The sequence below is a fragment of the Carettochelys insculpta genome, chromosome 14 (genome assembly GCF_033958435.1).
Source record: "Carettochelys insculpta isolate YL-2023 chromosome 14, ASM3395843v1, whole genome shotgun sequence".
NCBI lineage: Eukaryota > Metazoa > Chordata > Testudines > Carettochelyidae > Carettochelys > Carettochelys insculpta.
Window position 1 is genome coordinate 19,210,894 of NC_134150.1, and position 18,035 is coordinate 19,228,928.

At 39.6% G+C, this 18,035-nt stretch overlaps 1 protein-coding gene across 3 annotated transcripts in view; it reads left to right on the top strand.

The window, feature by feature from the left end:
* Positions 1 to 18,035, top strand: part of NETO2 (neuropilin and tolloid like 2) — a 58,098-nt gene that overhangs the window by 19,292 nt on the left and 20,771 nt on the right. The window contains exons 3-7 of one of the 3 annotated variants that reach the window (XM_075008918.1): positions 543 to 680; positions 8,061 to 8,309; positions 12,270 to 12,314; positions 12,404 to 12,531; positions 15,666 to 15,894. In XM_075008918.1, coding sequence (XP_074865019.1) covers positions 543 to 680; positions 8,061 to 8,309; positions 12,270 to 12,314; positions 12,404 to 12,531; positions 15,666 to 15,894 — 789 coding nt within the window. The remainder of the gene's footprint in view (positions 1 to 542; positions 681 to 8,060; positions 8,310 to 12,269; positions 12,315 to 12,403; positions 12,532 to 15,665; positions 15,895 to 18,035) is intronic. The other 2 variants (XM_075008919.1, XM_075008920.1) reach the window with 2 other exon arrangements.

Sequence of the window (18,035 nt, forward strand, 5' to 3'; positions counted from 1 at the left end):
TAGTTCATTGTAAAGGAGTACAACAGCATTGCATGCCATAGTCAGTGAGAAGAATGCACTCAAGATTCTAACTCTCATTCCAGATTCCCTGTCACTTCACAGTAGTAACTTTGCAGACTCGATATTCCAAAATAATAGACCAGATATGTCATGTGCTTTTTACAGAAATAAATGCCTTTCTTAAATAGGGACCCTTGGCTAATATGATAAGAGGATGTGCAGATAGCACAATCTGTCTCTTCCCTCTGACAGTGCCGCACCTTAAAGCAGTGTTTCTTAAACGGTGTTCTGTAAACAACTCACAGGTATGCCATGAGCGTTTGGAAAAAATAATTCAAAATATGTATTTTCTGTTATTAAAACCAGATACTACTTCATTGCTGTGATACCTGATAAAATTACATTATATGTTGCTGTTTTGAGGATGGTCTGACAGTTTTTTTTAAGAAAAAGTTTAAGAAATACTGTTCCAAGTGGCTGGCTTTATTATTAAATGCTTTTTTTACTTTTGTTGTACACAAATGTGATTTTTCTTTATAAAGGTGGGCAGAATATTGGAGTGAACCACATATATACGCAGTGTGACAACTGGGTTCGGACGAGCAATGGAGGCCATTTTGCTTCACCAAACTATCCTAACTTGTACCCACCAAACCAGGAGTGTATCTACATTTTAGAAGGTACGAACATCCCTCTTCCTCCCTTGGTATGTTGCATTCTTACTGTTTGAAAGTGTAGGAAGTGGAACTGTTCTGCTCTGCTATTTAAGTAAAGTCACTTGGGCAATATTGATTCACTTCTGCAAATATTAGGCTGAGTAAGGAGGGGACACTTTCAGCCTGCCAAACAGTTACTAAAAATTCCTGGAATATTTAAACATTTATAAAATAACACTAAACCCCATCCCTTATTTCATGATGGGGTGTATCTGGTCCTGCCCCAATACTTGAAAGTACAGAATAAAAAGTTTTAAGGAGAAGTCTTCAGCTTTCCTTGCCACTGTTGCATCATTTATGGCACTAATGCACTCCAAAAGGGATTCACTGTGATCTTCAACACATGAAAAATGTAGCATATATAGTATGCTCATCTTCATCCGATTCAGCGTTGCACACAGCCTCAGAGCTGGCCTCATGTTCACCTAGACCAGCGGTTCCCAAACTTTTTCCAGTCATGAAACACTTGGACAGCATGGCACTCTCTGTGGAACACTTCATCGTTTTTACATCATCATACTATGAGGAACATTACTAATAGAAAATATATAAATTATGGTACAATAAATGCAACTCAACAAATAATAATGAAACCAGACATTAACAATACAAATATATCAGGGACAGCAGAGAAAACGTAAATCAAATTAGCATACTTACTTAATAAATTTAATGTAATGGATGAGCCTGACAGGATGAAAAGACGTCTGATATCAGGTGTGATACCTGGCAACTGAATCCACAGTTCATCCTCTGCATCCAGTTTATTTCTGTGCTTTGTTTTTGTGGCAATGTACCTGAAGAATCTGGTTTCACAAAAATAGGCTGCAGTGAAAGGCAGGATTTTCAGGAGTGCTTGCTGAGTGATATATGGGAACTTACACTGCACTTTTAGCCAGCATTTGCTAAGATTGTAACTGGAAAATTCCAACTTTCAACCTCCAATACACATGAGATCAATATATTGCTCCATGTCTTTACTACTGAAGTAAGGTGTTAGGCTGTTTAATGGATTGCCAATCCAGTCACACTCCTCAGTTTCAGGAGGAAAATACTCATGAAAAGTAATTTGGAGTCCTTGGATGCTGAGCATTATATCTTCTTTTACTGCATTACATGCATGTCAAAAATTAGTGCTACCTTTATGAATCATAATGAATCATACATGGGAGGTGAATTTGAAATGGGAGGGAGTATGGGCTACACTGGGAGGGTAAAAAGAGGGCCAGGGCAAAACTGGGAGGCAAGACCAAATCAATGTCTGAGATGCCTATATACAAATGCAAGAAGTATGGGAAATAAGCAAGAAGAATTGGAAGTACTAATAAATGAATACAACTATAATATCGTTGGCATCACAGAAACTTGGCGGGATAATAGTCATGACTGGAATGTTGGTATTGAAGGGTACAGCCTGCTTAGGAAGGACAGACAGGGAAAGAAGGGAGGAGGTGTTGCCTTGTATATTAAAAATGTACACACTTGGACAGAGGTGGAGATGGACAAAGGAGATGGACTGGTTGAAAGTCTCTGGGTTAGACTCAGAGGAGTAAAAAACAAGGATGAGGTCCTGCTAGGAGTCTACTACAGGCCCCCTAGCCAGGTGGAAGAGGTGGATGAGCCTTTCTTTAAACAGCTAACAAAATCATCCAGGGCCCAGAATTTGGTGGTGATGGGGGACTTCAACTATCCAGGTATATGTTGGGAAACTAATACAGCAGGGGACAGACTGTCCAATAAATTCTTGGATTGCATTGCAGACAACTTTTTATTCCAAAAGGTTGAAAAAGCTACCAGAGGGGAACCTGTTCTAGATTTAATTTTAACAAATAGGGAGGAAATTATTGAGAATTTGAAAGTGGAAGGATGCTTGGGTGAAAGTGATCATGAAATCATACAGTTCACAATTCTAAGGAAGGGTAGAAGGGAGAACAGTACAATAGAGAGAGTGGATTTCAGGAAGGCAGATTTTGGTAAACTCAGACAGCTGGTAGGTAAGGTCCCATGGGAAGCTAAACGGAGGGGAAAAACAGCTGAGGAGAGTTGGCAGTTTTTCAAAGGGACATTATTAAGGGCCCAAAAGCAAGCTATCCCACTGTGTAGGAAAGACAGAAAACATAGCAAAAAACTGCCTTGGCTTAACCAGGAGATCTTGCATGATCTCAAAATAAAAAAGGAATCTTATAAGAAATGGAAACTAGGACAAATTACAAAGGATGAATATAGGCAAACAACACGAGCGTGCAGGAGCAAGATTAGAAAGGCTAAGGCACAAAATGAGCTGAAACTAGCTACAAGCATAAAGGGAAACAAGAAGGCTTTTTACAAATACATTGGTAACAAGAGGAAGACTAAGGAGAGGGTAGGGCCATTGGTCAGTGAGGAGGGAGGAACAGCAACAGGGAATTTGGAAATGGCAGAAATGTTTAATGATTTCTTTGTTTCTGTCTTCACTGAGAAATCTGAAGGAATGCCTGACATAGAGAATGCTAGTGAAAAAGGGGTAGGCTTAGAAGTTGAAATAAGAAAAGAACAAATTAAAATTTACTTAGAAAAATTAGATGTCTGCAAATCACCAGGGCCTGATGAAATGCACCCTAGAATCCTCAAGGAGATGATAGAAGAGGTATCTGAGCCTTTAGCAATCATTTTTGGTAAATCATGGGAGACAGGAGAGATTCCAGAAGACTGGAAAAGGGCAAATATAGTACCCATTTATAAAAAGCGGAACAAGAATAACCCGGGAAACTACAGGCCAGTCAGCTTAACTTCTGTGCCAGGAAAGATAATGGAGCAGGTAATTAAAGAAATCATCTGCAAGCATTTGGAAGGTGGTAAGGTGCTAGGGAATAGCCAGCATGGCTTTGTTAAAAACAGATCATGTCAAACCAATCTAATAGCTTTCTTTGATAGAATAACGAGCCTTGTGGATAAGGGAGAAGCGGTGGATGTGGTATACCTAGACTTCAGTAAAGCATTTGACACGGTCTCACATAATATACTTATCAATAAACTATGCAAATGCAGCTTAGATGGGGCTACTATAAGGTGGGTGAACAACTGGCTGGATAACCGTACCCAGAGAGTAGTTATTAATGGTTTTCAATCCGGCTGGAAAAGTATAACTAGTGGGGTTCCGCAGGGGTCTGTTTCAGGACCAGTTCTGTTCAATATCTTCATTAACGATTTAGATATTGACATAGAAAGTACACTTATTAAGTTTGCAGATGATACCAAGCTGGGAGGGGTTGCAACTTCTTTGGAGGATAGGGTCATAATTCAAAAGGATCTGGATAAACTGGAGAAATGGTCTGAGGTAAACAGGATGAAGTTTAATAAGGACAAATGCAAAGTGCTCCACTTAGGAAGAAACAATCAGTGTCACACACACAGAATGGGAAAGGACTGCCTAGGAATGAGTACAGCAGAAAGGGATCTGGGGGTTATAGTAGACCACAAGCTAAATATGAGTCAACAGTGTGATGCTGTTGTGAAAAAGGTGAACATGATTCTAGGATGCATCAACAGGTGTGTTGTGAACAAGACACGAGAAGTCATTCTCCCGCTCTGCTCTGCGCTGGTTAGGCCTCAGCTGGAGTATTGTGTCTAGTTGTGGGCACCGCAGTTCAGGAAGGATGTGGAGAAATTGGAGAGGGTCCAGAGGAGAGCAACGAGAATGATCAAAGGTCTAGAGAACATGACCTATGAAGAAAGGCTGAAAGAATTGGGCTTGTTTAGTTTGGAAAAGAGAAGATTGAGGGGGGACATGATAGCAGTTTTCAGGTATTTAAAAGGGTGTCACAAGGCAGAGGGAGGGAACTTGTTCTTCCTTGCCTCTGAGGATAGAACAAGAGGCAATGGACTGAAATTGCAGCAGGGGAGGTTCAGGTTGGACATTAGGAAAAAGTTCCTAACTGTCAGGGTGATCAAACACTGGAACGAATTGCCAAGGGAGGTGGTAGAATCTCCATCACTGGAGATATTTAAGAAGAGGTTAGATAGATGGCTTTCAGGGATGGTCTAGAAAATGCTTGGTCCTGCCATGAGGGCAGGGGGCTGGACTCGATGGCCTCTCGAGGTCCCTTCCAGTCCTACTCTTCTATGATTCTATGATTATTTTTCCTATTAAACTATTTGTTTACCTTTCCTTTGTTTTACGTTTACATGTGTTTTACTTTAAAAACATTGTTTAATAAAAATTTATTTTCATGTTGCTGTGGCCCTCAAAGCCTTTTGGATAGTAACGATAGTTTAAATTGTATCAAAAAAAGTTACTCACCGCTGGTCTAAGGCTTCTAAGCTATTAACAGACACAAGCGATAACTTAACAAAGCAAGCACTTGTTGCCTGTTAACAAGCAGCAATGTTAAGAAAAATTGGTTACTGTAGAATCATTTCAAGAAAGCTGTAAAATAGAGAACTTCATCCCACGTTTATTTTTTTCCCCTGAAAATTGGGAGGAGACGGCCATTACTTAATTTCAATGGCAGAACATTTTGCCATAGCTCACGGAACACCAGTGTTCTGCTGAAACGCAGTTTGGGAACTGCTGACCTAGACACACTGTAATCTCTGTACTCTGGGTGTCCCTATTTCAGGAACACCTGTAGTTTAGACCCTGGCAGGTGGACAAGGAAGCGGCTCTGGGTGCTGCCACTGCTCCACCCCACTAGCTGGGGGAACAGCAGCATGCAGCGAATGTGCTTCTCTTAAGACTTTTCTCTGTCACTCCAATAGAGTGGTCAGGGGAGGATTTGTACATGGACGCATGCAGCCACAAATGCCCCCAGGAGCAGGACACCGGGTAAATTCCTCAGCCCCCATCCCCCTCATGCCCAGATCCCACAGCGCCCTTCCTTGCCTGGCAGTACAAGAAGGTCACAACATCCATGAGTGTGACATTCGCAAATTCAATTATTTGCAAATGCTGCTTCACTGGGGCTCCGGGTGGCGAGCGCAAGCAGCCCCCGCTTCCTCAGGGTTATGGGCGGCAAGCGCCAGCAGCCGTCACTTCCCTGGGGCTCTGAGCCACCACCCTCTTCCCCCTTGTATTTGTGAAAATCAACAATCATGAGGGTTCTGAACACTGAACCCTGCGAATGTTGTGGCCCTACTGTATCTTTAATCTAGCATACTCTGTTTCCCAGGATTAAAGAGGCTCACATTATTAGCAAGTTATCGGAGGAGTAGCCGTGTTAGTCTGGATCTGTAACAGCAACGAACGGTCCTGTGGCACCTTATAGACTAACAGAAAAGTTTTGAGCATGAGCTTTCGTGAGCACAGGCTCACTTCATCAGATGCTGGTCTTGGAAATCTGCAGGGCCAGGTATAAATAAGCCAGAGCAAGGGTGGGGATAACAAGGTTAGCTCAGTCAGCAAGGGTGAGGCTTACTACCAGCAGTTGATCTGGAGGTGTGAACACCAAGGGAGGGGAAGCTGCTTCTGTACTTAGCCAGCCATTCGCAGTCTTTGTTTAAGCCAGAGCTGAGGGCATCGAATTTGCAGATGAATTGTAGCTCAGAAATTTCTCTTTGGAGTCTGGTCCTGAAATTTCTTTGCTGTAGGATAGCTACTTTTAAGCTACCGTAGCAGACTCCTATATTTGAATAACGAATGTGTAGCATGTATTTGGGTGTGTATTGTAAATGCTACTTAATACACTCAGTAAAGATTCAGTTACAAAGAACTTTCGGAGAGTCACCTTCCACTTATGTAATTGAAGAGTTTGGAAAACAGAGTCTGAAGAAGTTTGGGCTTCATTTTTAGAAACCTTTGAACACCAAGAACACAGCAGTCAGTCAAGATCTCCTTTTCCCCTCTTCCCTTCCCATTCCTGCCTTGTCTCTATCTCCCCCTTAGTTTGAAGTACTGACATATTTGACTTTTGCAGGTTGTTAAAATGTTTTTGCATATGTATGTTAACAGCATGCTGTATGTTAGAGGTGGTAATTTTCATGCCTTTGGAAGGTAGAGATTTCTGTATTAGAAGTAAATTAATAAAAATCTTACAGCCTACTGAAAAAATGCAGAAGTTACATGATTATGCAGAAGGTATTCTAATTATATAGTGTCAGAGTTATTGCTGTCAGCTTACTAGCGTTATTGGGAGAAATGTCACATGCCTCTGATTTTTCCATTTCTTGGGTTGTCTCACTTCATTATTTCCTGCTTAATGTCTGTGTGTGACAGTCCATACCTTAAGGGAATACTCTGTAACCCCATGTTCCTTATTTGTATATAATTGTGATATTGCATATAGAACATGCCATGTGAGGTATTGTGGGAAAGGTTAAGAACCATTGAAATCTACCGTTCCATTTAAATATATATATTATGCATATGAAGTTAGGAAGACTTGTGTTTGTATCACTTTCATTAAAATATCCTGTGGGCTTGGAAAGTGCCCAGATACTAACTCTTCACACAAGGACAAGAGAGGTAACCAGTGCTTGGGTGAGTGCTAAATAGAAATCACCAGCCATTGTCCAGCAGAGGAATTACAGGTCAATGACTCACTCACAGGGGATGCGATGTCCACCAAACATGCCTAGACTTGTCCTCCAAATATGTGGACTAAAGTTGTAAAACAACATAGTGGCCCAACGTTTTGCCTTTTCTCTCCCCCCACCCACACCTGCACTGCAAGCAACAAGAAAACTGAAGATTCCAATAGGGAAGACTGGCCCAGACTTTGAGAGTGAAATATGTGTGCTACAAACTGCAGTATTCTGTGGTGGGACAGAAAACTGACTAATCTAGAAGTTTCCCCATCTAATATGGTTGAGTGTTTAGATTTCATGCTTATATTTTCTTTTGGTAACCACTGTCTTTGTTCCTATCACGTACAAGCACTGAAACAGTAAAATTAATTTATTGACTACAAAAACTAGATTTTCATCTTGTCACTGAGTTTCCCCTAAGTGTTTGATAACTCTGCTCAAGTTTACAAAGGGTGGTGTATATCTACTTTCCATTAATTAAGTGGTGAACCAAGTAATAAACTTGCATTGCCCAGCTTGAGCAGCACCAGATGGCTTATTCTCTGATGTACAAGGGTGGAAGAATTTGACTGGTACCTACCTCTGTGTGATTTGATTCATGAGTGGTTCTAAGAGCATTCATGCAGTCTGGCTGGGTGTGGGGTTTCATATACAAAGTTGTGCTAAGTGATAACAGCTCCTGGAGAGGTTTGCTACTTGTCACTAGCAAAGCATTTTGACAGCCAGCCCAGGTTATAGAGTTATGGGGGCACTGCAGTCCCATGGTCCCAGGTTCCACTTTGGGGATCCCATCACTGTGTTTTACAGATCTATTAATACTGTATTGAAACTTTTGTGTTGTAGCTGCTCCACGCCAAAGAATTGAGTTGACCTTTGATGAACCTTATTACATAGAACCCTCATTTGAATGTCGATTTGATCATCTTGAAGTTCGAGATGGGCCTTTTGGTTTTTCTCCTCTCATCGATCGTTATTGTGGTCAGAAAAGTCCTGCAGTAATTAGATCAACAGGGAGGTTTATGTGGATAAAATTTACTTCAGATGAGGAGCTAGAAGGAGAGGGATTTCAAGCAAAATACTCATTTATACCAGGTAAAGATACCTTCTTAAATAGCTTCATCCTTTGTCTAGTTGTCATTTTTGCTCTGAATTTCAACCTAATAATAAAGGTACAAATTCAAAATTTTAAAATATCAATTTGTAAACAGTTAGGGTTCAGTCCTGGTGAGATGCTTCTGGGGTACAGTTCCTTCTGCTCCCAAGAACTCAGTAGCTGTGTCTGTGCTGGCAATTTAGAGCTGTATTTCATGATTGGCATAGCTGGGAGCAGGATTAGATAACATGGAGACTAAAAAATCTGAGTACTGTCAACCCTACAACTTCTTCTATTGCTAAAGCTGGGGGAGCTAAACTGGTGGCAAATTGTAGGTCAATGCTGAGGATTTTACGCAATTCTTCCACAGTTGCTCCACAACCAATACAGCTGTATGGGTGCTGTAGCAGTAGGAATCTTTTTTGTGTAAGTTAGCTGCTGGCAATTTTCACCATTGTATTATCTCTGTTAGTATGATGTGTCAAAAACATTAGCAGCTAGTCTATGCTGCCATTCCAATGTTTTTAGCATAGCTGCTAGACGAGCACTGAAGGAATGCCCTAGTTCTGAGCATAGCTGGTTTGGGTGTGGAGGGTGCTCAACACATCATAGTGGATGTGTAGCACATGAAAGATTTAGGACCATTAGTCTATGATGGGGGGCCTTTGCCTGCTTTATGTCTTCTTTTAAAAAAAGAAATACTGAATTCACTGAACTGCTATTGTTTTGAGAAGTGGTTACTGAGAGACTGTGGTAACTCTTCTTAAATACATTTAAAATTGGTAGCCATCTTATGATTTCACATGATTTCAGAGCTTTGTAATAAAGACACCTTTTCCTATTGAGTAAAGAGTGCTTAAAACTTGGTCAAAAATCCACATTTATAAGGTGCCTAAGTTGGTCCATTCACAGTTCTTTTTCAGAGCCTTTTTAATTTGTGAACTACAAAGAACATATGTGTAAACTAGCGTAAATGTATATTTTTTTCCCCAAAGAGGACAACATGCCTGAGGAAGATATTAGTCTGTTGCCCTGTGAACATGATTTATATATAATTGGTTATGTAAAGAAATTGGAAACAAAAGAGCTTATTTACTGGTTCACAGCTTGTGTATACACCCTATACTAACAACTCTAAGAATGGTCGGAGTTCTGTTTACCGCACAGTAGTTTTTCATTCAAGCACTAAATTAACCCAGTCTTGAGAATAGCCTCTCAAACCTGGTTTAAGAAACTGAACACGATAAAGCAATTTAAAATAGCTTAAAAAAGGGTAGCAAGGTTTGCATTTAAATTGTACTACATTATCCAACACTCATCATATTAGACAAATACTAAGACCCTGTTGATGAGGCAGACGAATTTGTCTCTGAAGGTGCTAGGAGACACATGCTCCTACTTGTTGCATCCTTTAATGTGTAGCCTATGTACCCTCAATACAGACCTCAGACCAGTAGCTCCACTTCTGTTAAGTGACTGAATTAGTGCAGCTTGCATTGAAGCTCAAGCATATGGATTCTGCCACTTCCTTCTGCCAGTGCATCTTCCCTATACCCTTTTTGATCCTGAGCTGTGCGCCCCTGACTAGAGACAGAATCTGGTTCTGAATGTACTAGTTGGGGTATAGTCTCAGGCATGCAAAGCTGATGGAAATGGCTTAATGGACAAAGCATCAGCTTTCACGCTATCTAGATTATTTGGAACCATGAAGTCAAATCCTAAGATTGTTAACTAAGCTCTTCGCTCCGCTGAGGCAGACTGATGCTGAACAGGTTGTTTGTGTGGCTGGAAGAACATCTGGGTTGCAGCCTCAGGTTTTCTTTTTTCCTTATATTTTATTTTTCCTTTTTTAGTTTTTGTTTTAATGAGTTTGTTTTGTGAGAATTTTGAATCTCCTGTGGCACTTCTTGTGAGAGAGGATTTGACCCAGTGTCCTTGTGCAGAATGTTGTTCTCCAGCTGGCTGTATTTTAGCTACTGTACATATACAGTTATAAGCATTTTAGGATCCTTTGGGATATAAAGCAATCTATAAATGTCACCTATTACTGCAAATGTTGTATGCTCAAGTGTAACTGCTATATGTTCCTTTTCTTTCCTAGACATGCCCTCCACCTCCAGAATCACAGGAAAATAATATTATTACATTAATACAAGCATTCAACAGAAATATTTGCACTCTGCTATGGATTTAGTTTCTCATGCTGTTTGGATTAGCATGGGTGACTAACCCTTTGGGAACCATGAGGAATGTGCTAAAATGTTCCTGCGGGGTTTGTATAGATGTGTGTGCCAAGCTAGTTTCCAAAGCAATTTAACCAATATGTCATTTTCAGAACCAAATTAGCTTAGTGCTAGCAAGGGCTCAGGCTTGTGTGGTGGATTCGGAATATGTGTATTTATTTTTGTAGTGGACTGTAATGGCTGTGAAATAAGTTGCATTTTGTTTTCATTCTCTTACATTTTCACAAGATGCTTAACATATTTTAAGTGCCAGTTACAAATAAAAAACAGAAAAAGAAATTAAGCCTCACAAAAATCTTAAGTGACACTAAGAACTTGACTTAAATTAACAAGGGAGAGCAAACTCAGACAGTTGAAACGCCGATTTGCAGATTTCCAGATAATGAACATAGGTGTCAGACTATGTAGCTAAATGAGAAGGCAAAGAATGGAAATTTTCTGAACTGTCTTGAGTATTTAAATCTACTCAGAATTTCTGATTTTTTTAACCATATATTGAGCTCAGTGGGATTAGGATTTGGTCCATAATGAACATGCAGCCATTGCATGAGCAAACTTTTCCATTTGCATGATGATAGGGAGATTGGCATTTGCCCTCATCTTTTGTGTAAATCTTGGTGTACTGGAGTACTGGCATACAAACATTCAGATTTTGCCTGGGCAGGAAATGTAGCTTGCAAGGCTCACCTATTGAGGGGCGGATGTGTGTGTATGTATGTGCGTAAAAATGCTAAGCCACTCATGGAAATGTGAGTGCTTGCAGATGCAATGCTCCGTGCTTGTTTTGGGCCAAATCCTGCTACCACTGAATTGAAGAGCCAAATGCTGGGAGTTTTCTGTTGCTCCTCCGCTATGGACCTCTTAGGAAAAATGTGCTCTGAACTCATTAGCAGTACATTTTCCAGACATGGATATATACAACACTGTTCAAAAGAAAACTAGAGCTAAATTACGGCCTTAGATTTAGAGCTCTGCAAATCTGTGGCTATATCTGGTTTATATCCACAGCTCAAATCTGCATTTGGATCTAGAACTTTGGAAATTTGCAGGCATCTGGGAAGGCAAATATCCACAGATCATTTCTGGAGATAAATGGGGGTTTGGATGCTTACTGTATATCTGTGCAAGGCTCTACTTAAATACATGTCTGTAGCTAGCACTGACATCAGTGGAAAGCATGTTTATATCCAAGGGAAAGTTTTGGTCCTTGTTGCTTGTATAATGTGCCTGAGAACACTAGTAATTCCAAAATATGGATCTTACTACTTCAAATTGCACCAGTAAACCTTTTCCATCTGAGGCTATACAGAGTTACTTATGTGCACCTTGATCGTGCAGTCTGATGTGTGCGGGTAGCGCCTTCAGCCTTTGTGGACCTGTGCTGATTTCAGTGCTAACCATTACAGAGATCCATTAGTGAAGATCAAATTACAGGATTGAATAAGTGGGAATAAAATCTCGAAGGAAATTCTAGTGTGGTGATTACCACCTCAGGTGCATTACAAATATTCAGCCATCTTAGTGAGGTATAGTCACTTCTGTGGAATCCAACATCACATAATGAGGATCATTTGCCGCCCATTGATTAAATATCTGTTGTAGCACTTAGTTATTTTGTGGCATGTTAGAAAATAATTGTTTCTAACTTGTGTTGAACCTTGAAGTGACTCTCAGCTGCTTGCTAGCCCCAGTGATTTGTGACTTCTTCTGTTGCAGATCCAGACTTCACTTACCTAGGAGGTATTTTAAATCCCATCCCAGGTCTAGTATTACAAAAACAATTTATTTGTACATGCAATTTTTAATCGGTCTTATCTTGTATTTGACAGCAAGTTGTATGTTCTTTCTAGACTGCCAGTTTGAGCTTTCAGGAGCTGATGGAATAGTGCGTTCCAGTCAAGTAGAACAAGAAGAGAAAACAAAACCTGGACAAGCAATTGACTGCATATGGACAATTAAGGCTACTCCAAATGCTAAGGCAAGTCTGTGTACATGATTCAGTATATAATGGGCTTCCAGTAAATTTAGTAATTATGCATCTTCATTAATAATTACAAAAGGTTTCACTTTGATTTAAATTAATTACCTATTGGCAGTTGAGGAAATTACGATAGATACTTTGTTTCTGAAATAAATTTAACTGAAAGGCCCTGGTGATATAGTTACTTTTCCCTGATCTAAGAAGTTTTTCCTCCACCAAATTGATAAGGAAATCTTATCTTCAAGCTCCCAAAATGTGGAAGTAAATACTAAGCAGTGGGACAACTGCCATGCCCTACGATGAACTTCAAACCCTGCCCATCGTGGGACTGGCTGATCTCCATTAAGGCTGATGCCTGTTGTTTGCATAGAGGTAATCCCCATCTCAGACAGACATTTTCAATGCTGGCCCTTTTCTTCCAGGGCTTATAAATCCAGGTACATTTGGCTCAAGTGCAGTTGTTAGATCAGCCCACAAGGGTCACTTTGAGCTGACAGTATGCACATTGTCTTTCTTTTGGCTATTGCCAGGTCTGGCCAAAGAGTTTGCAAGGCCCAATGTGCGACACTGATGGCAGGCCCCAAGGTGGCACATTGATGGTGGGGACTGGCTGGTGGGAGCAAGAGGCTCTGAAGACATGGGGCCCAAAGGGCACCTTGCTCTAAGGCCGGTCCTAGCTATTGCTTCAGCTGGCAGAGTAAGTGAGCTTATGGCTAGATGCCGCCCACCTCCACTTTTCAGAAAGAAATGGTGCTAAGAAATTCCCCAAAACTCATTCTCAAAGCACAGGTTCTCCAGCAATCCAAATAGTACCTCAAAATAACTACCTAAGCCATAATAAGAACCAGGATCAAAGAGTAAGGTGAGCAATGGATCTAACTGTAGCAGAATACATGTTTTGCTTGTTTTGAGAAAGTGACCCTGAACTCCCAAGAGCTCTATCCTAGACTAAGCTATAGCAGTAGTTCTTACAAAAAATTGTTAGCTCTTTGGAGTGCATCAGGTGTTTGGAGTGTTTGATGTCTAAATTTTTTTTATAAATATTATTGAATGTTGCTTGAAGCAAGTTCTGTAGGTGGGTGGTTCTTGAGATTAGATTATCTTCCTGAATGATGGAGGTTTAAAGGGTCTTTTTAAAACTCTCATGCTATAATTAGTCTCCAGAGTTCTGCTTTTGATAGGATTACGATTTTGAATGAAGTTCAATGGTTGCCTGGTGCAGCCATGGGCATTTATCCTTTTTATGAGGAAAAATTAAGGTTTGTTTTTTTGTTTTTTTTTAATTTCCTAAATTTGATTTTTTTGTGATTAAAAATAGACAGTAATGGAAGACTAACAAAATTTGTGCATTGCTGAAATGCTGGAGACAGCTTTCAAGGATATAGAAAACTTCTATAATATATTAATCAGTATTGTAAAGAGGAAGCCCTGATACTATTACTTTCTTGTAAGTAGCAGAAATCCTTAACATTCTTTTCAGTAGGCACAGAAAAAGGATACTATTTTTCACTCATTTGAAATTTTTGGCAAAATTGTGCCTTTGATTTGTGTGCACAGCAAGGGTACAATATGAGTTCTAGATTGTGTATTAATGTTTTTATTCCTTCCTTTATAGTCCCATAGCAGAAATAAAATCCAATTTAGTAGTAGTTATAAGAGAATGTAAGGTTTTTTATTTATTTATTTATTTATTTATCTCAAATCATATCAAACTAATTTCAGGAAAAGAGAGAATTCTACCTGATCAGAGCATCATCTGAGTCCAGTAATTGTCTGTTACAGTAGCCAGTGTCAGAAGACTCAAGGGAAAGGTAGCAACCAGGAGTGGGCAATTCTGGAATAGCTTGCCTGTCTGGGAAGAATATTTCTACCCCGTGGCCCTAATCAAGTAGAGTTTAGTTTAAGCTCTTCATTTTTCCCTTGAATCTAAAAGCAAATAGCTCTGTTTGTTTGTTTGCAGTTCATATTCCACCTTACTCTTCCTAAATTCATTATTGTGTATGGGCTTCACTTTTGTCTGTTTTGGGTTGGATTCCATTCCGGCCTCCACGTCTAAGGGATACCAGTTTGACTCACATAACCTCTTGAATCTTGCCCTGTAACTCTTTTTTTTTTTTTTTTTTTTTTTTTTGGTGGTCCTACTTCTATTCAAGTTGCTTCTGCCTTCTGTGACTCTGAATCATTTAACTTCCAAGCTAAGTCTAAGTACTTTTTGGCTAAGTCTACACTACAGAGCTCTTCTGAAAGAAGCTCTTCCAGAAGATCTCTTCCCAAAGCACTTCTTTTGAAAGAGTGAATCCACACACAAAAAAGCAGATCAAAAAAGCAGTCTGCTCTTTAGAAAGAGAGTGTCAACACAGCCCCTGAGCTTTTGAAACAACAGGCCAGGGATTGAAAAATCAGGCCCCATGAGGACTGCTCTTTCAGAAGAAAAAGGGTCTGTGGAGCATCTACACACATCTTGGCTTCCAAAGGGGGAAGCTCTTACTGACACAGGAAAGGAAGAGCGATTTTCAAAAGGAGCACTGCATTCTTTTGATTTACTTTGGAAAGAACACTTTTTGTATGTAGATGCTTCATGGGATCTTTTGAAAGAGCCCCCTTCTTTCAAAAGAACTTGCTAGCGTAGACACAGCCTTTGTTTCTTTATTTTTTTACTTTAGGGTCTTTTCAACTAGATTTCTCTTTTCAGTAAATAGAGATTTAAAAAAAAAAAAAAAGCCTTTCCCGAAATCCTTGCATACTTTGTGTATTACTTGCATGCATTCTAGAACATGCTTGAAAGCAGCACTCTTCAGCCTGCACCATTTTGTAATTTAAACTTGGCTTTCCTGTACGCTTATGGAAAGAAAACCAGTTAGTCAATTTTCATTGGAAAGTTGTTCGTACTTAGGGTAAAAAAATTGCAAATAATATTCCCTAATGCCATGTCATTCTTGGTGAGGGATTGGTTGGTTATGTAGCTGTAAGCATACAACAGGATTTTGTGAACTGGTTGTTCCATGCCTGTATGTAAAGGAGGACAAAGTACAGTAATCAGAGTCCACTTGGAGGCTAAGAAAAATTCTTTTTTATTACCAATGCAGTCTGCTTTAATTTTCTTAACGGCTGTGTGGTTTTGTTTTAAATAGATTTATTTGAGATTCCTGGACTACCAAATGGAGCACTCAAATGAATGCAAGAGAAACTTTGTAGCTGTGTATGATGGAAGCAGTTCCATTGAAAACCTGAAGGCAAAGTTTTGCAGCACAGTAGCAAACGATGTGATGCTGCAGACTGGAACAGGAGTAATACGGATGTGGGCAGATGAGGGTAGCAGACTCAGCAGATTCAGAATGCTTTTCACTTCATTTGTTGATCGTAAGTACATTCTCTGTTATCTTCGTATCCAAGTGCTGCATGTATTTAAGAAAAAACATCAGCTTTGTGTTATAAGCACCAAGTATAACAAAAAATGTTGCTTCTCAAATGATACACCCCCATTCAGAGGGAAGAAAGTACTCATTTTGCTGTTGTCCATGGGCACTCTTCTTAGGGAAAGATTCTCTTATAAAGGCCTACCTTGCATCTGAACCTAGCAATAGCCAGTCTCTCACATGAAGGCTTTTCGGGCAAAGAGTTCCATAGTCAGGGTACTGCTACTGAGAATTCTCTGCTCCAGCACCAGATAATCTAGATTTCCCATGCTGTGCATGGTGAGGCAAGCTTTAAATGAGTTCAGTCCCAATCTGTTAAGGACTTCATAGGTTCAGACCAGAACTGTGAATTCTACTGTGAGATTTTTGTATGGCTTCTGTATAAAAGGTTAATAATGATGCTCACAAAGCTTATGAGTTAAAAGGGTATTTTAGATGGGACTGTTTTTAATAGGCTAATATGCTGCTTCTTCTGCATACTTTACCTTTAAGATGGTTTGAGTTTCATAGCCTCAATCTATTTCCATGTGGATGCATATCCATATCACATCACATATTTGAAACAGTTGGCAGGCTCACTAAGATAGAGGCCTGAGCATGGAACTACAGCGCAAACGTGAGGTATAGTGGAAAACCAGTACAGGAAAGCTAGTGTGGAGTCTGTATATCGCACATATGATTCTAATGTAATCTTCTTGCACTTCATGTTACATTTCCAAAAAATGTTATCTTAATAATGGAAATTGTACAGGTTTTGGTGTAAAGAAAGCAAAACTAATTACAGGTTGAACCCCTCTAGTCCAACACCCTCAGGACCTGGATGGTGCTGAACAAGAGAATTTGCCGAAACACAGGAGGTTGGTATTGTCTAGCAGCACTACCAACACATCAGCTGCTTACTGGCCACTTAAAAAGACATTTAGGGGTTCAACTGGAGATAAATAGCACAGAACACAGGACTGGTGGCTGTAAACAAACTTTATGAGAGCCCAGGAAAGTTGGCTGCATCCATGGTAAGTGGATATCCAGCTAACCCAATCATGCTAGACTACAGATGTTGCCAGACGAGTGCTGGATTGGAGAGATTCAGCCTGTAGCAATGCAACCATTTTCATCTCATCCTGGAAGTGATCCTGCTCCACACCTTTGCAGGATGACACTTTTTTCAAGTTTAAAATTTTTATCCTTGATTCATAAAACAGAGTTCGGTGTATTCAAAAATTCAGTAGCAGCAAAATTAGCTTTGATTTTAAGAGAAATATGATATTGCTATTTCATGGATATGACATTAAGAAACAATTACTGATATTTCCAAAACTCTAAGGTTTTAATATGCTTCTCACACTTTAACATGCCTTTTCTGTATCTACCACTTTGGAGTACTGGTTGCTAATCAGAATTACAAAAGCTTTTTTCTCCTTTCTTCAGTTTACTACTTTCTTCACTCAGATGATGAATAATAATGGTAGTACTGCTGAGGGTATTGATTTTTTTTTCATTCTTGCTTATCCAGCAAGCTGAAATGATGAACAGGTATAAATATATCATCTGCTTTTTCAAAGAAAGGAATCTAATAAAAAATCATGCCAAAGCAAATCTATGAAGAGGCAAGAACTGTACATATATCTCCCAGATTTCCTACCACAGGAAAGGGAAAAATAGGAGTCAATTTATTTTTTCAAAAAAAAAGGAAGGGGGCCAGGAAACAGAGCATTAATTTTAAACCCTTTTTTCGTTTTTGAAATGTCTTTGCTGTAGGCAAACTTTAGTCCTCAAAATAGGGAAATTATGTTCTTATTTTTTCTGAGATAATTATTTTTTCATTGAGCATTTTCCCCCCTTCTGCTTTGTAATTGTATGAATCCAGCTATGGAAACAATCAATATTTCTGAAGAGGTTTAGATAAATGAACTAATTCTATATGACGCATTCAGTTCACACCTACCCATTGCAGATGTGACTGAAATAGTGTAACTCAGATAAAGGGATGAGCTTAAATAGAATGTGTTTTGGTTTCGTCCCTGGTGTAATGAACCCAACTACTTATATTAAAAGAACTTTAAGTCTGCAAAGTCAAACACAAAA